The sequence below is a fragment of the Notothenia coriiceps genome, unplaced genomic scaffold (assembly GCF_000735185.1).
Source record: "Notothenia coriiceps isolate Sejong01 unplaced genomic scaffold, NC01 NC01_scaffold00018999, whole genome shotgun sequence".
NCBI lineage: Eukaryota > Metazoa > Chordata > Actinopteri > Perciformes > Nototheniidae > Notothenia > Notothenia coriiceps.
This window is the reverse complement of record NW_011351700.1, coordinates 33,090-50,472: the sequence shown is the minus strand read 5'-3', so window position 1 is coordinate 50,472 and position 17,383 is coordinate 33,090. Positions and strand designations below refer to the sequence as shown.

At 44.5% G+C, this 17,383-nt stretch overlaps 1 protein-coding gene across 1 annotated transcript in view; it reads right to left on the bottom strand.

Moving 5' to 3' along the window:
* Positions 1 to 10,797: 10,797 nt before the first annotated feature.
* mmp17b (matrix metallopeptidase 17b) overlaps positions 10,798 to 17,383 on the bottom strand; it is a 20,401-nt gene continuing 13,815 nt past the window's right edge. The window contains exons 3-11 of the mRNA XM_010778161.1: positions 15,328 to 15,460; positions 14,319 to 14,472; positions 14,070 to 14,178; positions 13,780 to 13,957; positions 12,738 to 12,914; positions 12,156 to 12,249; positions 11,471 to 11,544; positions 11,230 to 11,379; positions 10,798 to 11,078 (exon numbers count right to left, since the gene is read on the bottom strand). Of these exons, the coding sequence (XP_010776463.1) occupies positions 10,798 to 11,078; positions 11,230 to 11,379; positions 11,471 to 11,544; positions 12,156 to 12,249; positions 12,738 to 12,914; positions 13,780 to 13,957; positions 14,070 to 14,178; positions 14,319 to 14,472; positions 15,328 to 15,460 (1,350 nt within the window). The remainder of the gene's footprint in view (positions 11,079 to 11,229; positions 11,380 to 11,470; positions 11,545 to 12,155; positions 12,250 to 12,737; positions 12,915 to 13,779; positions 13,958 to 14,069; positions 14,179 to 14,318; positions 14,473 to 15,327; positions 15,461 to 17,383) is intronic.

Below are 17,383 nucleotides of genomic sequence, written 5' to 3'. Positions count from 1 at the left end.
AAACTGTCTTTCTCGCGACCGGGCACGGGCGGCTGCGCGTCTCGGTGGATAACTCGCCAGCCGTGGAGGTAAAAAGCGGGAGCCTGTTTCTGTGCGACACGGGCGCGCAGCAGAGTGTGGTTCCCGCGTCGAGAGAAGACATCACTCGAGGCGGGCACGGCCCACGGCTAACGGCGGGCCCATTCGCACGTACGGATTACGGCTTACGTGTTTGTGCATTGGTGGACAGCGTTTCAGCTGGGAGTTTGTAACAGCGGACATTTCTTTTCCTCTTCTTGGGGCGGACTTTTTGTGTGCTCATGGGCTGTTGGTGGACATTAAAAATAAACGTTTAGTGGATGCCTTAAAGTTTTCTTCTCTTGTGTGCACACTCGGCAGCGCAGCGTACGACGGGCTGTCGGGCTCGCTGTCGGGGGAGGACATTTTTCTCAGACTTTTGGCCGAGTTTCCTGATCTGTCGCTGCCCACTTTCTCCGCGCTCACCACCAAACATGGCGTGGAGCACCACGTCACCACCGAGGAGCCTCCAGTCTGCGCCAGGGCCCGACGGTTGAACCCTTCTAAGCTAACAGTAGCGAGGGCGGAGTTCGCAACCATGGGCCTGGATTATGCTCGTATGGCGGCGGACCAGGTCACCGACTCCGGCGTCCAGAGTCTGAAGACAGAGAGCGCTGGGCTGCGCCTGGAGGACATGGTGTTCGGCGACGCAGGCATCACCCTTCTGTTCGACGTCTCTACGGGCCTGTCACGACCGGTCGTCCCCGCTAACTGGAGGCGTCCTGTTTTCGAGGCGGTGCACGGCTTGTCTCATCCTGGCGTTAAACCTTCGGTGCGCTTGGTGGCCGCGAAGTTTGTCTGGCGTGGGCTGAAAAAGGATGTAAGAGCTTGGGCTGGGGGGTGCGTGGCTTGTCAACGCGCTAAGGTGCACCGCCACACGAAGGCCCCTTTGGAGCGGTTCCTAGTGCCAGAGAGGAGATTTGATCATGTTAACATCGACCTGGTAGGTCCGTTGCCCTCCTCTCAGGGTTTTTCCTACCTCCTCACCATGGTGGATAGGGACCCGTTGGCCGGAGGCGGTTCCTCTTGTGTCGACTTCAGCCGCTGACGTGGCTAGGGCTTTTATCGCGACGTGGGTGTGTCGTTTTGGCACCCCGTCAGACATTTCCTCGGACAGGGGCTCACAATTCACTTCAGGGCTCTGGGGCTCTGTTGCAGACAGTTTGGGGGTCAAACTGCACAGGACTACCGCTTACCACCCCCAGGCTAACGGCCTCTGCGAGCGCTTCCATCGCTCTATGAAGGCGGCGCTTAAGGCCGGCCTTACGGACGGTAACTGGGTCGACAAGCTGCCCTGGGTATTGTTGGGCCTGAGGACCGCGCCTAAGGAGGATCTGCAGTGCTCCACGGCGGAGATGGTTTACGGTCAACCCCTGAGAGTCCCAGGGGAATTCCTACCCAAGGCAGCAGTTCCTTGGTCTCCTACGGCTCAACGGGTTTTCCTGCAAGATGCGGTGGAGGTTTTCGTTCCGGTTCCGACTTCTCAGCACGGCGCGCCGGGGTCTCAGGTGCCAGCAGAGCTACGCTCGGCTGGGCACGTTTTCATCCGCCACGACGCGCACAGGGGCCCCCTACAGCCCCCTTACGATGGGCCTTTCCGGGTTTTGGAGCAGGGGGACAAGCACCTGGTGGTCGACATGGGTGGCAAGGCGGAGACCGTCTCGGTGGACCGGGTGAAGGCTGCTCATTTGGACTTGGAGCAGCCGGTGGTGTTGGCCCGTCCACCACGACGGGGTCGACCCCCGTCTTCGATTCCCGCTACAGGTTCGAGTCCTGTGGTCCCGGTTCCCACTTTGCCGGGAACCGCACGTTCAGGAGTTGTTTTGCCTGCCCCCATACTCAGGAGTAGAGGGGGTCGGCGTGTTGTTCCTCCCCGCCGCACGGACTTTGTTTATCTGTGAATTCTGGGGGGGCTTGTGTGGTGACTCTAGTTAACCATAATTCACTTTTGGGTCACAGTTCCTACACGGACCTGGTTTAGCGTAAAACCGGAGATATAGGTTGCCAAGCTACTGTAGAGCTAGCAACGCACTCTAACTTGACTCTCCTCACTGAGTACATGTCTGATACTACTATTGCTTGATGGAAAATAAAGAGTGGAAATCCCTTTTAAATACTCCGCCTCCGACTCCTTCTTACCGGCACTACAGTAGCCTGATTGAGGCAGTACAAGTCAAATGTATGTGTATATCTGATATAAGGAAGACTTTCTTTTGGTGGTTTATGTATGTATTCGAGAGTGACAATAGTATTTGATATTTCTGTGAATATTAGGAAAGTAAAGCCGTCACTTTGTCGGTTCAGAATGGCTTTAGATGGTCTGATAGCAGCAACAAAAAACATGTTTTATATATTAACTTGTGTATGTCTACAAGTGACGTTTGTTCTTGGTCTTTAACATTTCTTAATTGATGCTCTATTTGATTTTATATTGTTGTGTATTAACAAGTAGAAGCCTTTTTTCCCCCTCAAGACCTGTTGAGGTCAACAATGTCTTTTACACAGGTGACCTGGCCAAAACAGTAGCCATATAGGACGTAGCCATATAGGACGTATACATGTTTTTGCTTTTGATACTGTATATTTTGTGTTTGTGACTGTGAATATAAAGTATAATGTAAAAATGAAGACACGGCCTCTGTCTTACCCTCGTTGGGCTGCACGCTGCTCAGGGTCAGCTCATACGTGAACATGACACTAGACTGGGCGAGACCCTTGGCCTGGTGGAGCAGCACCACGGGGTACGGCCCCCCCGGGTTGTCTCCTGCAGTGCACTGCACCTGGGAGTCAGAGACGGTGGACACCACACAGGGGACGTGGTTCATGGTGACGGAGACGAGCTGAGAGTCGCTGCCAAACCCTGAACCTGTCAGGGTGAGCACCGCACCGCTCGGCCCTGTGGGAAATAACGGAGGAGAGAAGGAGTTACTGAGAGGACGCACACATGATGGGATGGAGCAAAATATGAGCATAATATACTGAATCATATACATGTAGAGGCTTTGGCTTTATTCAGACAAACAGACAGCTTTTGTTGACCATATCCACTGATGTATGGGTAAATTGTAACTTGCAAATAAAAATGTCTACGCGTTAAAATTGTGCACTTTTTTAGAATTAAATTATGTACAGTTTATTCTGTTGTTCCTGTATGAAAATGTGCAACTACTGTCCTAGTGTTATTCATTTGATGTTTTTGGTACATCGAATCGCAAGGCTTGGCTCTTACATCTTTTTAATTTTCATGTTACGTTTTATTTTTAAATCAACAAATAAATGCCCTCATCAACAGCTAAAAAGCTGCTACCTTGACTCTAGCATATAGAGACCAGCATACTGACCAGTGGTGGGGCTGATGGAGCTGATGACAGGAGTGTGTGCGGTGGAGTAGGTGAAGTTGAGAGGAGGATACTGCACGGAGAAGACCTGAATGTCGGCAGTCACCAGCCCCTCGCTGTGAGGGGGGGTCAGGCAGCGCAGAAGCCCAGCTGTCACCTCCTGGATCTCACAGGGTGCACCCCCCACCGTCACGCTTGTGTTCCCCGGAGCGAAGCCGTTTCCTGTAAACACCAGAGGGGTTCCTCCTGCCAGGCTGCCCTCCACAGGGACCAGGCCGCTCTGGGCGCTGCTGCTCAGGGTGAGGGACCCCGATGCGAGGCCTTTGCTTCTCACAATCACTCTGAGGGGGTGGTCACCCGCAGGCAGGGAGGCCACCACCAGCGTGATGTTGCCTTCACTCACATCTGTGACTTCCAGCTCTGAGGTGCCGGCAAACACTGCCACGTCCCCCACACTGCTGCCAAACCCTGAGCCGGAGATGGTGACAGTGATGAGAGCGCTGATGGTGTCGGGGAAAACACTGACAACCGCTGGAGTGATGGAGGAGGAGTAGGTGAAGGAGCAGCTGGAGTGACAGGAGCTTTGGATCCGGCCCAGGTTGAAGACCACATTCCCGGTGTGAGGCTGAGAAGGAGAGGTGTCGCAGGTGATGGAGGTGTCGGTGACTGACAGCAGGGAGCATGGCTCGCTGGCTACGGTAACGTCTCCTCCAGAGAAGCCGGAGCCGTGGATAAGGAGGCGTGTGAAGCCGGTGGGGCTGCCGGTGTCAGGAGAGATGGAGTCGACCACGGGAAGCACCACGAAGCGGCGGTGGAGCTCGCTTTGGATGGCCATGATGGCGCTGCCCAGGTTGTTGACTCTGACGGCGACGGGGTGAGGCACGCCGATGGAGAGGCCGCTCAGGCTGCTGAGCTGACAGCTGATCTCTGAGAAAGAGCTGTTCATGACCTCACAGGGCTGACCCCCCACTGTCACCTGCACACACAAATATTACTTTTATAAAGACTGACAACAACACAAAGACTAAAGATGAAGCATCTGGGAAAGGAAGTTACTATAGTATTTGCTAAAATCTTGTTCTTTATAATTGTTGTGTAATAGAGATTGTGTTTTGTTTTAGTGTCTGTTGATTTGTAACTATGTGTCTACCTGCCCAGAGACTGCTGATGGAAATTAATCAAATTCATTGAGACTTGTTATCTTCTTTAAAAAATATGATTTCACAACTAAATCATTAGAGTGCTGTTGCACTTGAACAACAGGTCTTCAGCAACAATTCAGTGAAGGTTAAAAGACACAATAATCAGCAGATATCAATGTATAACAGACATTCTTATTATATCTATTTAATTCCCATTCAAATCATAAAGCAGGAAAACCTGAAGAAAAGCAGCAATAGGAATCTCTGTTACTCAACATTTCAATATATTTAAAATCAGATCCCTCTAGTCATGAGCCATAGAGAAGATGCTAACCTCATTAGCACAGGCGATGTCGCTGAAGCCTTCGCCCTGAATGCTGATGATCTGGTGGTAGGTGCCCTGGTTAGGGGAGATGGAGTAGACAGCGGGGGTGGAGCAGGCGGACACGATGTAGGAGAGGCCGATGGAGGTGTCGTTCATCTGGGGGCACTGTGGGGAAGCCACGCACTGCTGGGCTTCTCTGGAGACACGGCGAGAACCTGGAAGAGACATTAAAATCCATTGGTCAGATGGAAGCTTATCTTTGGATCTAACCCTGTTTTATGAGTTTTTGTCAAAAATATGTATTGGTCTTCATGAAATTATTTTGTACCTCCTGTTACGTGTCTGGCCTCGATGCCTCCAACGCTGACGGAGACCGTGCTGCTCTTCTTCGGACGAGACTCCACCTTCACCACTCCCTGCAGTCTGATGGAGTTAGAGCCATCGATGTAGCCACTGCTGTAATAATACACACCAGGAGCAGTGAAGCGGTAGCTGAAAGACCCTGAGAGGGGCAACAGAGGGAGGGATGGTCAATAAAGGACATCAAATCATACAGCCCTCCTAGAAGATTAAACATCAGAATCAGAATACATAATTTATCCTGGGGTAAAAGGGGTTTCGTGACAGTGGCTCCATTTTGAATGAAAAAGATAAAAATGTAAGAAGTTAGAGTAAGAATGTGCAATAAAACGATAACATAAAACTTGATAAATATTTGTATAAAAACATAAGAATTTGAAGTAAACGTGCAATACAAATATACCAAATAAAAATATGTATATTATCATAGGAAGTTAAAGAAAAGTGTGCACATTTAACTACAATATATAAGATGCATATTACAATGTTTACAGTAGTGTATTTATATTAACATTTTAAAGGGTTTGGCTTCTGATGGTGAAGTAAGTCCTTGTGCCAGACATGGTGTGCATTTGTCTATCACGCATAGTAAAAGGTGTGACTCATCACATATCAGACATTACATTTTTCATGTCACATATCCAGAAACATTGCAGACAGTTCATGGAGAAAACCACCTTGTTGTTGGAAATATATTTTTCTTTAGGTGAGATTATGTTGATAGATTTGAAGTGCAGCTGCAGCAGAACTGATGGGAAATGAACAAGAGCTGAATCATAGACAACATTTTCTTATTCCACTGACATGGACCATAATGCAGCCAACGAGGTATGTTGTTTGTCAGTCTTTACTGTACAGTAATGACTTTGCTATGTGTCTCTTAGCTCTTTTTACTGCAGTGTTAGTGTACTGCTTTTTGATTATGCTGCTGTGTTTATTATATCTTTGTAACTCTGGCACAAAACATGTCTTCGGGATAAATAAAGTCCTATCTTACCTTATCATACATTGTCATATGTTTGTCGCTGTGTTTTATGTTTTGTTTTTACAGTGGATTTGGAGACAAGTAAACCCATTAAGAGAAATCCACGTGTGTCTGCCTTTGCTTCGAGGGAAATATAAGATCAATGTATTTAATAAAAACATACTGCATGTTAGTGTTAAAGAAGATAAATGTGGAAAAGCAAAATATGGAAAGCATGGAAAGCCTTGAATGTGCGAGGGCCTGTGTAACCTGATCGGACTCAAGTGCTGCAGAAGATTAAGATGTGGGTGAGGAGGTTCGTTTTTATACTGAACATGAACAACCTCGATCCAGTGACTCAGTACTCTACCTTTGGCAGATTGGGATCCGCTGTTGAACGGTCCGTCTCCAGGGGTGGTGTCTCCTGGGCGGGGAACACTAAAGACCCGGTACTCCACCTTCTGTAGGGTGGGCGCCTCCCAACGCCACATCACTGAGTCTCCAACATAGGCATCCACTGAGGCAGGGCTCCAGGCATAGCCCTGTCCCAAAGCTGAGACAAACACACAGTTAAACTGACAGATACAATAGGCTAACAGAAATGTGTTCATTGTCTACAGCTAAAATACCTGTTCTAAAAATGGCTAACTATGTCAAAAAAGGAAGTCAAAGTGTTTTTTAAACACTTAGAACAGTGTTTGGGTGACGTCACATTTAATCCACAGGTGACAGTTACCTTCTCGAGGAAGATTACCGGTACAGTAAGTAAATCCTCTTTGTGTTGTACTCAGATTTAATTTGACACCTTGAAAAAGGATTAAAATGTGGACATACTTCCACTGGATCCCTGGTTGTCCACCATGTGAGTCTTCTCTTCCGACTTCATGACGCACTGCAGCTCATTCTCTGAGGCGGCCTCCATCTCACACTCTGCTCCACCTGTCAAATCAACACAAAACACGCGTGAGAACAACAAACGGAAGCATTTTAATACTGCTTCCCTATATTGGCACATCTCTGTAGATTACCACCAGACAGCCCTGTCGTTTTCCACAAAACACAATCGACTATTTGTTGGTAGAGACTATTGCTGCGGTGATAAGTCTTTGTGAAAGAGCTGGGTCTGTTGTTGCTTACCGAAGGAGACTTTGTTGTCAGAGGTGTTGTTGCTGAAACCAGATCCAGAGACAGTCAGCCTGGTGCCCCCCTGCAGGGAGCCGAGCAGGGGGGAGACGCTGTGGACTTCCAGGATGTATTCAATGGTGGCGTTCACACCGTTGCTATCAAACAAAAGAAAAAAAAGAAAAGTCCAAATATATCCCAAAATAAACAATGTTTTCTGGCTTGTGAGCTAAATTGATAATGTTATTTTTTCTGATGTTTTATTTGTATTGAAAAGGTGATTACTAGGACATTACAGCACCATCCTTAAAACAACTATTTATAAAAAAAGAAATGAATGAATAAAAAATACTATTCATATAAAAGAGTATAAACAAAAATATATGATGTATTTTTAAATTAGAAGTCCCATATTTAAAATATATGATGTATTTTTAAATTACAAGTCCCATGTTTCTCCCAAATTACAAGTCCCATAAGTAAAGAGAAGGAATTGTTCCTTCTCTTTCAGAGCGCATTAGTTTATTTATATTGATATACTATGGCAATTGATGAAGGGTTCTTCTGGAGTCAGAAATTGTTTGTTTTAATAACTTACTTTTGTGGATCTATTTTTGAAATGTATAATTAGATGTAATATGAAAGAATAAGTAAGATAGGTAGGATTTAACTGCAAAAGTTGTATCATTTGGCATTAACTATGTAAACAGCCTAAACCCCCTCCCATTAATTGAAAAATAAAGCATACTCTGCCTAAGAAAAGGCAACATTTACATTTACTTCTGTGTCATTTTCTTAAACATACATACAGTTGGAAATGTTTTGTGAGTACATTTTTTTACGGAACATTTTGTACAGTATTATGTATACAGGTTTAAGGAAATCCTTATCTTTACATTAGTTAAATCTACCCCTTAAACAATGTGTGTTTGACGTGCAACAAAGCGCTCATATCCGTAGATAAGATCAGCTCTCTCTCCGATGGTATGTAACAGATGAGCTGCTGTTAATGGTAGCTGTACCTTGTCTTGGAGAAGCCATTATTTCCAACCTGTACCTCCACCTGGTACAGGCCGGGGGGCATCACGGGGAGACGGCAGGTGATACTGGAGGCCGTCCACTGCACCGTCACACACTCCTTCCTGCCTACCAGCACCACGCTGTCGTTGTTTTGGCCGCCCAGGTTGGAGCCCTGGATGGTGAGAACTTCACGACCTACACAAAAGAAATGTAAAAAAAAATCAACAATTTTCCACTGAGGAGCTTCTGTCACTCAAGTGTCAGGATGATTGGCAGATGGTAGTTCCCTTTTATTCTCAAGAGGTGCCACTAATTTCCCTGCAGATGAAAAGGTAGTGTTGTTGTGTGGATGCTTCTGTATCATTAACTATAATCACACGGAATAATACACATTAGTCTCTCACAGTCTCCCCCTGTTTAGTTATAGCAATGGGTCAAAACTGAGAAACCTGCAAGTCAACATTACACAAAAACAAGAACAGCACCAATGAGGTATGACAAAAGCTCCCATTGACGGTGGTGACAAGCTATTCCTCTTCCCTTTAGAGAGATAAGTACTAACGGTATCATACTGTATATCATGTTTCTCGACAATGGAGGCATTGAGGAACTGAATAAATATCCTATTTCTTTCCATAAACAAAGAAAAAGCACACTATGTATGTATCTGTTGCATTCAGCAGACAGATATCATTTCTATTGACCTTCCAGCACAACACTAATAATCCCTTATAAACCTCTCCTTTCACGTCATGATGGTTCTACCTATCTGAGACCTGATCAAATACATGCACACACTTTATGAATCCCCCCAGGAAAAGACTCTCCACTCACCGATCACAGTGGTGTGTCTGGGGCTCAGGCCTGAGATCCGGGATGTGAGGTTGTCGTCGTAGGTGAAGGAGCTGCTGGCGTCCTGACTCATGTTTCCCACCATCACTGTGACCATCTGTGCTCCAGCAGTCCCCTGAAATGAGTCATAACAACTTTGATTCATTAAGAAATAGGAATAATAAATGCCTTTTTCAGAGCTCAGACACTTTAAAAAGCTGAATATTGGAGACAAACTATCATCACTTATCTATTATCATTTTACAAGTTATTTGTCATAACATTTTTTGTATGAAACAACACAATTTTGCAATTACAAATGAAAAGTTGAATTCATATTAAAGGGGCCCTATTATGTTTTATTACTGTAGTGTGTTATAAAGGTTTGTGTGCATGTAAATAGTCTGCAAAGGTTAAANGGGAACTTGGGTCCCCCTCGCAGTGAGGGTGCAGCGAGCTGTTTGGCTGATGCAGAGCGAAGTGCACATGCTGGGGTGTACGGTTTAACCATGTCCTGGATGTATCCAGGACATGGTTAAACCGTACACCCCAGCATGTGCACTTCGCTCTGCATCAGCCAAACAGCTCGCTGCACCCTCACTGCGAGGGGGACCCAAGTTCCCATCAGCAAAAACACGTGGGTTTGCTATCCTGGCTCCAAAATCAGGACAGCAGATAGCTTGCACATCTTCCGGCGCAGACTGAAAACTCATCTCTTTCGACTCCACTTCGAGCGATAGAATTACTAACAAAGCACTTATATACTAATAAAGGACTGGCTTATCTAAAGCCAGTTGAGTAGCACTTGAAATGTTTTGGCTCTGTGAAACCTGATGTACTTATATGATTCTGTTTTCTTCAAGTTTGTATTTTGTTGGTCGAACGCACTTATTGTAAGTCGCTTTGGATAAAAGCGTCATCTAAATGCATTGTAATGTAATGTAATTTAATGTAAAGCGAAGAAAGGGTTAAGACAATAATAGTTCACTAATATAAGGATTTGTATTTCATGCCTGTAAACTGCAGATTGATGTATGTATAAATTAGTAGGTAGTTAGTTTGAACACAGTAGTAAATATTTGAATTTATGAGGGAAAGAAATAACTAAGTCCCTCATCAGAATGACAGGAATGGCTTGCCCACTTGAACAATCGGACTGTGTCGTTGGAAAATGTGCTTTAATGTTCAAAAAGCTCTTTATTGTTCTCATAATGCCTGTGCTGCAGCACCTCTTTTCACCCTCTGTCTGAAACCAGAGCCCAGTCTGTTCTGATTAGTTAGGCTCTGTTGTGATTGGTCAACCGCTTAGAGATGTCCCGCCCCTTAGCCTTTAGCATACAATGTTTGCTGGAGCGCTAGCCAATAGAAGCTCAACAATCTAAATACCCATAAGGCCTTTTTAATATGATCCACCTCAGAATGCTGAGAATACGGTGTGCTTCGCCCCCCAGAAGTGATGTCATAGCCACGAACCCTACACATGTACATATAAAGATATATGTGTGATTGATGTAAGGCTCCTGGGCAGTTCAGGTTATTAGGTGTGTTATTACCTGTGACCACATTACTTGAACCTGACCATTATGTCACTGTTACTGGCAGGTGGAAAAGGGCAGGCACATCTGTACACACACAACCTCAGAGATGATCGGCGCCCTCACCCTCGCTGTCTGTGGTGATGCCACTCACTCCCTCTCTGAGGAGCTGAGTCCAGTCGTCTTCTTGCTTCTCTTCCTCAGCGTTTGCCATGTTCCCCCACACAGGACCCTCCTCTGGCTCCCAGACAAGACCCCACCTCTCTGCTGCTGCTTCCTCCACTCTGTCTGCTCCATCCAAGCTCAGCCCCATCCTGAGGGAGGAGAGGGGCTGAGGGAAGCCCTCCTGGAGCGACAGATCTCTGAACAGCCAGAACTGAGAACCTGCAACAAGACACAGTTGGAGATTTTTATCTTTTATTAATCAACTTTGTAACTGATCCATTTGTTCATTCATGCTTTTCATAAGTAAGAAGAATAATCCTGTATAAGTTGAATAAAGTATAATTAATATCATGTATTAACATTATTATACCACTGATAAAGATGATGGCATGATCTGAGGGTCTCTCCAGCACAGCATGCAGCTGAGGCAGGTCAGGAGGTAGAGCCCTCCACAGCCTCCTGACTGAGGCCCCTTGACTCGATACCAAGCCCCCACCATTGACTCGCCACATAGTCAGACCTGGAGGGAGAATAAGGACCAGTGATGCAAGGTGTCAGTGCCAGACAGACTTCACAAAATGAATGTCTTTTTTCCATTTATGCACTCAAACCTTTGAAGAAGAAAGTCTCTCCTCGGATCCTTGCCACTGCATCAAAGCTGGTGTTACAGCGGTCTATGAAGGGGCTGAGGGGGACACCTTCAGTCAGTACTTCACAATTATTAGAACCTTATGTTGTGCTCATTTTTTCTTATTCAAAGTGCATCTACTGTGACTGGGAAGAGAATTAGCAATACACCATTCAATGCATTATGAAGCAGCAGTATTACAAAGTCACTTCTTTGACAGACAGGAAGCCAGGGCAAAGACCTCAGAGTTCTTCTGTGGATTAAACATTGACGACCGAGCTGAGTTCAGACTTTTCATCGTTTGACGTTAGTTGAAAAATACCTCAGTTTATCTTTATTTAATTAAAGAAAGTTATGATGTCCAATCATTGCTTTTTTCAATGCACTCACTCAGTGCTTGTATTGGAATCATAGTCCCCTTGGGATATAGTCGTGGACATTTTACTTGTCACCTGCATAGTTATGGTAACTTATTTTGTTGTTATCCATTTTCTGGGCCTGTGGAGAGAAGGGGACCCAGGGTGGAGCCTTGAAGAACTTCACATGTCATATTTGACAGCTAAGATTTGTAATATAGAAACAGAGTAGTCCTCAAATCAGTAAAGAAGAACTAACCAGTTTTTCAGCTGGTCTAGTAATATGCTATGGTTGATGTTTTTAATATCTACCCATATTTGTGATGATGGTGGTGACCTCTGTGGCGAAGCTGAGGGTCTGGGGCGAGGCGTGGAGCATCAGTGGCCAGCAGCTGGTTCCTTTTCCCTAAATCAGAAGATCAAATCTAATCAGATACTATATATATAATAATGATGTAGCATAAAAATGCTCACAACGTTATGCTCAACAGCTGCTGATTGGACCGGAGAAGCATAATGACTTTAGAAAAACATCGCAGTCACACATTTTCTCACAGTGAATGTCTTTCTTTGGAAACTTAAGTCTTAACAATACATGGCTTTCACTTTTCAGCATATTGTGGAGGATCAAACCGTCTGTACTTCCTCGATAACAAACAACTGGTTCCACGTTGTCCTCATTTAGCCATGCGCGCTATGTGGCCATTTTGACTATCTGAATATGTTAAGTCCTAATAATGAATTCATTATGTCTTCTTTCTATGGTGGTGTTGTGATGCTAGACTATATGTGGTTCTTGATATATTATATGCATCCTCATGTGCCAACCATGCATTTGCACCCTTTATTCTCATTGTAGACAATCTGGTGTGAGAAAGGTCTACTTTGCCTTACCATAGAGCTGAGTGATGTGCTCCAGATCTTGAGCTCCCAGGCGGTAGTGGAGAGGGTCTCCGGCAGGCCCCTGGTAGTACGGCCTCATCACTGAGTTGCGAGACGAGGAGTGAGCAAGGCCCAGAGCATGGCCAAACTCATGGACCAGCACTGTGAACAGGTCGGTACCCTCAGAGGCTGGGGGGGAGGGAGAGAGAGGAAGAGAGGAAAACCATGAGCTAATGAGAAGCTGTGGGGGGATTATGGTCCTAATGTCTTTCACTTTTGATTTGGAGCGATTGTGTCAGGTGTAATGACTATTATGGCCTAAACCCCAGAAATCAGATACTCAAGGTTGCAATGCTCATTACACACCACAAGATGGAGCAGTTGGACAGAATCAACCACACGTTGACAGTGTTGCATTTCTTTGGATCTTCTTGCTAAACAGAGACCAAATGTAAAGTTTGAGGCAGCTTTGTTTCTATTGGCTAGCATAATTGTACCCCACACATGGAAAATGGCTAATTACATCATAAATCATGCTGTGCAAGTGAAAGAATGATAATAATAATAATTGGAAGTGATTATTCCCCACTGGACCATGACCATCATCACATTTAATAGCAATGCATAAATAATGCTTTGTACAAAATGGATCATTTAGCAGGTAGCTACAGTGCATGGGGTTCACTACAAAAAGGACCACATCTTTATAAGCAGATTTATGAAAGCGTTTAACACAATTAATATTGATATAAATATTCACAGAAGTTTTTCGGAACTTGTCAATTAATCGTATAATGTTACATTTGGTTTCTGTTAATCAAATGGTCCCTCTCTCAAAGAGCTCGGGTAGTAAGCCACCACATGGACACAAACAGACACATTCTTTGATTTTATAGATAAAATGGCGATCAATAGAAATAGCTTGCGAGTTGAAAGACAAAAGAAAAATCATTGAGACACAAAGAAATGTAAAGCTGTGACACGTCGTCTTTGTCTTTCTGCAGAAAAGCAGGAATAAACATGTTGTAATTGTGCAGAAATATATATTGTTAACCTGGCTGTCTAAAGGCCCACTCCTCCTCTGCATCTAGATGGACTCCTCCGGCCCGGGCAGCGTCTGATGGGAAGAAAGCATGGCCGACTGCACCTCCTGCCCCGTCAAAGGGATAGCCATCTCCGTGGTAACCATGGAGGAAGTCTACCTGTAGGTTTGCTGCCTGTGGGCTGCCCACCTGAACACAGAGGGCAACAGAAGGGACATGATGGTGATCAATGTCCTCACATGGCTCACTCTGTAGGAAACTCACACCCGTCAGGAATTCAGCAGCAGGTATAAATACCCACCTCATGGAACTCCAGGGGAGTTGGCTCTGCCCACACTCTCAGAGCATAGAACACCAGGGAGCGAATGGTCTCCCGGGACAGATGTGAGGAGGAGGGGTATGAACGCAACCTGCACAAAGTGTGTTTGTGTGTAAGAGAGAGACAGAGGGAAAGACACGCAGACTTGACTTTGAATAACTATAAAATACACATGTTTGTTCCAGTTTGCAGATCATAAGTATGATTTAAGATAACTTCATTTGAACCAACCTCCAGTTAATGCTCCTGCGTGTCCACATGGAGAGGGCCCTTTTCCTCCTTCTCCTCATGTTGCCTCTCTCTTGGTTGGCCGCTGGTTTGTCTTGGTCCTCCTGGTCAGGCAGGGAGCAGCGTGGACTCCTCATCAACGCATTTGTCTCCTCATCTGGACACACCAAATCACAGAAGAACCAGAGGAGACAGTATGATTCACATACAGAAGACCAGATTCAGGAAGGACGAGGCTGACCGTCAGCGTGTTGCATCTTAAAGGTCTCCTATCATGCAAAATGCACTTTTCGATGTCTTTAATACCTAAATATGTGTCCCCGGTGTGTCATGAGACTCACAAAGTGTCGAAAATAAAACCCTCTCTCTTTTCCTCCGTACTTAAATCTCTAAAAACAGGGGAACAACGGAGCTGATCCAGATTTTCGTCAGATATGACGTGATATCTGAAATGTGGACTGGCTTTACACCCACGGCCCTATCAGAAACGTCTCTATCAGAAACACATTAGCGAAGCTTGCTAATGTAAACTGTTGTTGTTTACATTAACAAGCATCGCTAACACTCAGAGCTAACCTGTACTGGAGAGAGTATGTGTAAAGAAGAAGGAAATAAAACTCACTTTGTGGTAAACTCGCAAGAAAAAGCATTTGAGCTCCAAACTGTTTCAGAAATAATGCTTTGGTAATGTGGTTTAGAGCATAATATGGACATAATATGGACATAATATGGCGTTTAATAACGGCAGCATTTAGCTGAGTATCTGGGTAGAATTCTCCTGCATGAGCTCCCAACCGTCTCAAAGCTATACGGACCCAGAATCAGCACTTTAGTAACAGGGCTGAAATAGAGGGGTACAATGGGTGATCTGTTTGGTATTTTGAGCAAAACACTTCATAGACATGTTTTTTATATATTTTTATATATCTGAGACCTATAATATATGCCTAAAAATAGTATAATATGAGACCTTTAAAGCAAAGCATTTAGCCTTCCACCGTGTTAACCTCACCTACAACTCCAGTGTCTTTGAGGCCTGCAAACCTCTGCATGGCCCTCACAGCGTTAGTGACAGCTGTCCAGGCCTGCAGCTGCCCAGTGGAGGGGTCTGAGGGTGGGAGGTAGCCATACTTCATCAACCAATCCTATGAGAAGAAAATAATGTTACTGCGACTGCTGTTATAGATGCACCGGCATTGAGTAGTAAAACCAAAAGGATTATAATCATGTCTATGTCCATGCACAACATTTTGAAACACTTGAAAAACAAACACAAGCAAAACTGGCTTTATTTGTTAGAATAGGATTTGTGTCAAATAAAACTCTTAAATAAAATTTTTTATTTTCTTCAGTTTTATTGCCATTAAAATACCTCTCCAGTATAGCTAGCTAACAAGCTAATTTAGCTACGCGCTGTCTTTTCCGACAGAGTATCCACAGTGGGTCAAAAAGAGATGACCTTTCCATGTTCTCTGTATGGAGTCAGGTCAAACTCAATATTAATGAATGCACACAGGACTCGTGTTTTGTTTTATAAATACATGAATATTATTGCATCAATGCATGCTCTGTAAGATCTTGGCATGTATGATTCAAGATTCAAAGGTTTTATTCTCATATCATGCTCAGCAGCTACAGTGTAGAAATGTCAATGAAATTCTTCTGACCTGAGCTCCTCCAACAATGCAACATATATAATAAAATACAAAAATACAAAATAAAAAGTAGTGCAAAAAGTTTATATACATGTAATATAATAGAATATGATATTTACAAGAACAGAATATGTTATTAAATAATGAAAATTAAGAAGAAAAAAATAATACGGTGTATTGCGTGGATAATAGACCCAATCACAGTGAATGTTCAAAACTAAATTTGATAAATCTTTCTTTCTAATCTCACAGTGCACATATTTCAGTAATCATAACACAAAGCTAAAAGTTAATCTGTTTTTCCTTTCTCTTTTCAAGAGTGCTTCAGAGGATGGCTGAATTCACAAAACGTGGAGAAGACCGAGATTGGCCGGTTACTACATTTCACAAAAAATACAGGACCTTGTGAAAAGTGGAAAGAAACAGTTGAAGGAAATTGCTTAAAATGATTAAGTAATGGGTGTTTTCAAATGTGTGTTAATGTTCATTGTGTGTTATAAATTATTTACCTGCTTCTAATCATTTGATGTATGAGTATTTATTTACAGACAATACATTCTATACATTCTGGTACCTTTCTGGTAAGGTAGGTGCTCTGATCTGAAATGATAGATGTTCATTGAGCTACTGGGTACTCACTGGGTGAGAGTGTTTCATCATCATATATGACCAGCTTAACCATCAAGTAATCCCAGTTAAAGTTCTACTCAAGATCATACCAGTCTGACCAGCAAATGGTGACCAGCTAGAACACTGTGACCACCAGCTTTTACCAGCCATCCCGACCAGCTAATGGTGACCAGCTAGACCACTGTGACCAAACCAGTTATCCTGACCAGCTAGACCACTGTGACCACCAGCTTTTACCAGCCATCCCGACCTGCTAATGGTAACCAGCTAGACCACTGTGACCAAACCAGCTATCTTGACCAGCTAGACCACTGTGACCACCAGCTTTTAGCAGCCATCCCGACCAGCTAATGGTAACCAGCTAGACCACTGTCAGTGATGCAAATTAGTCGCTTTTCGGCGCCTCCCGCTTTTTTAACGCTGCTTTGGGTGACTTGTGTAATTCGTGGAGAACCGAAGAGTTTTCGTTTTTCGGGGGGGGTACGTCAATCCGTCCGTTCATCTGTCAGTTAGTCCGTCCGACTGACGGACAACTTCTCACTTCAAAAAAGAAGAAGAAATCTAGATCGCAAAATAATTAAACAAGCGAGTGCCTGTTTTTCCTGGCCAAGGACAGGTTCCTTGAACACAACACGAGCGTAACGTGTCTTCACCATAGGGTCTTCATGTGGTTATTTCTCGTCTGAAANTTACCTGTTTGCATCAACTGCAGGAGGTATTCAATTATGAATTAACATTACCTCAGCACTGCATAAGTGTGGTCGTCAGTCATATTGACAAAGA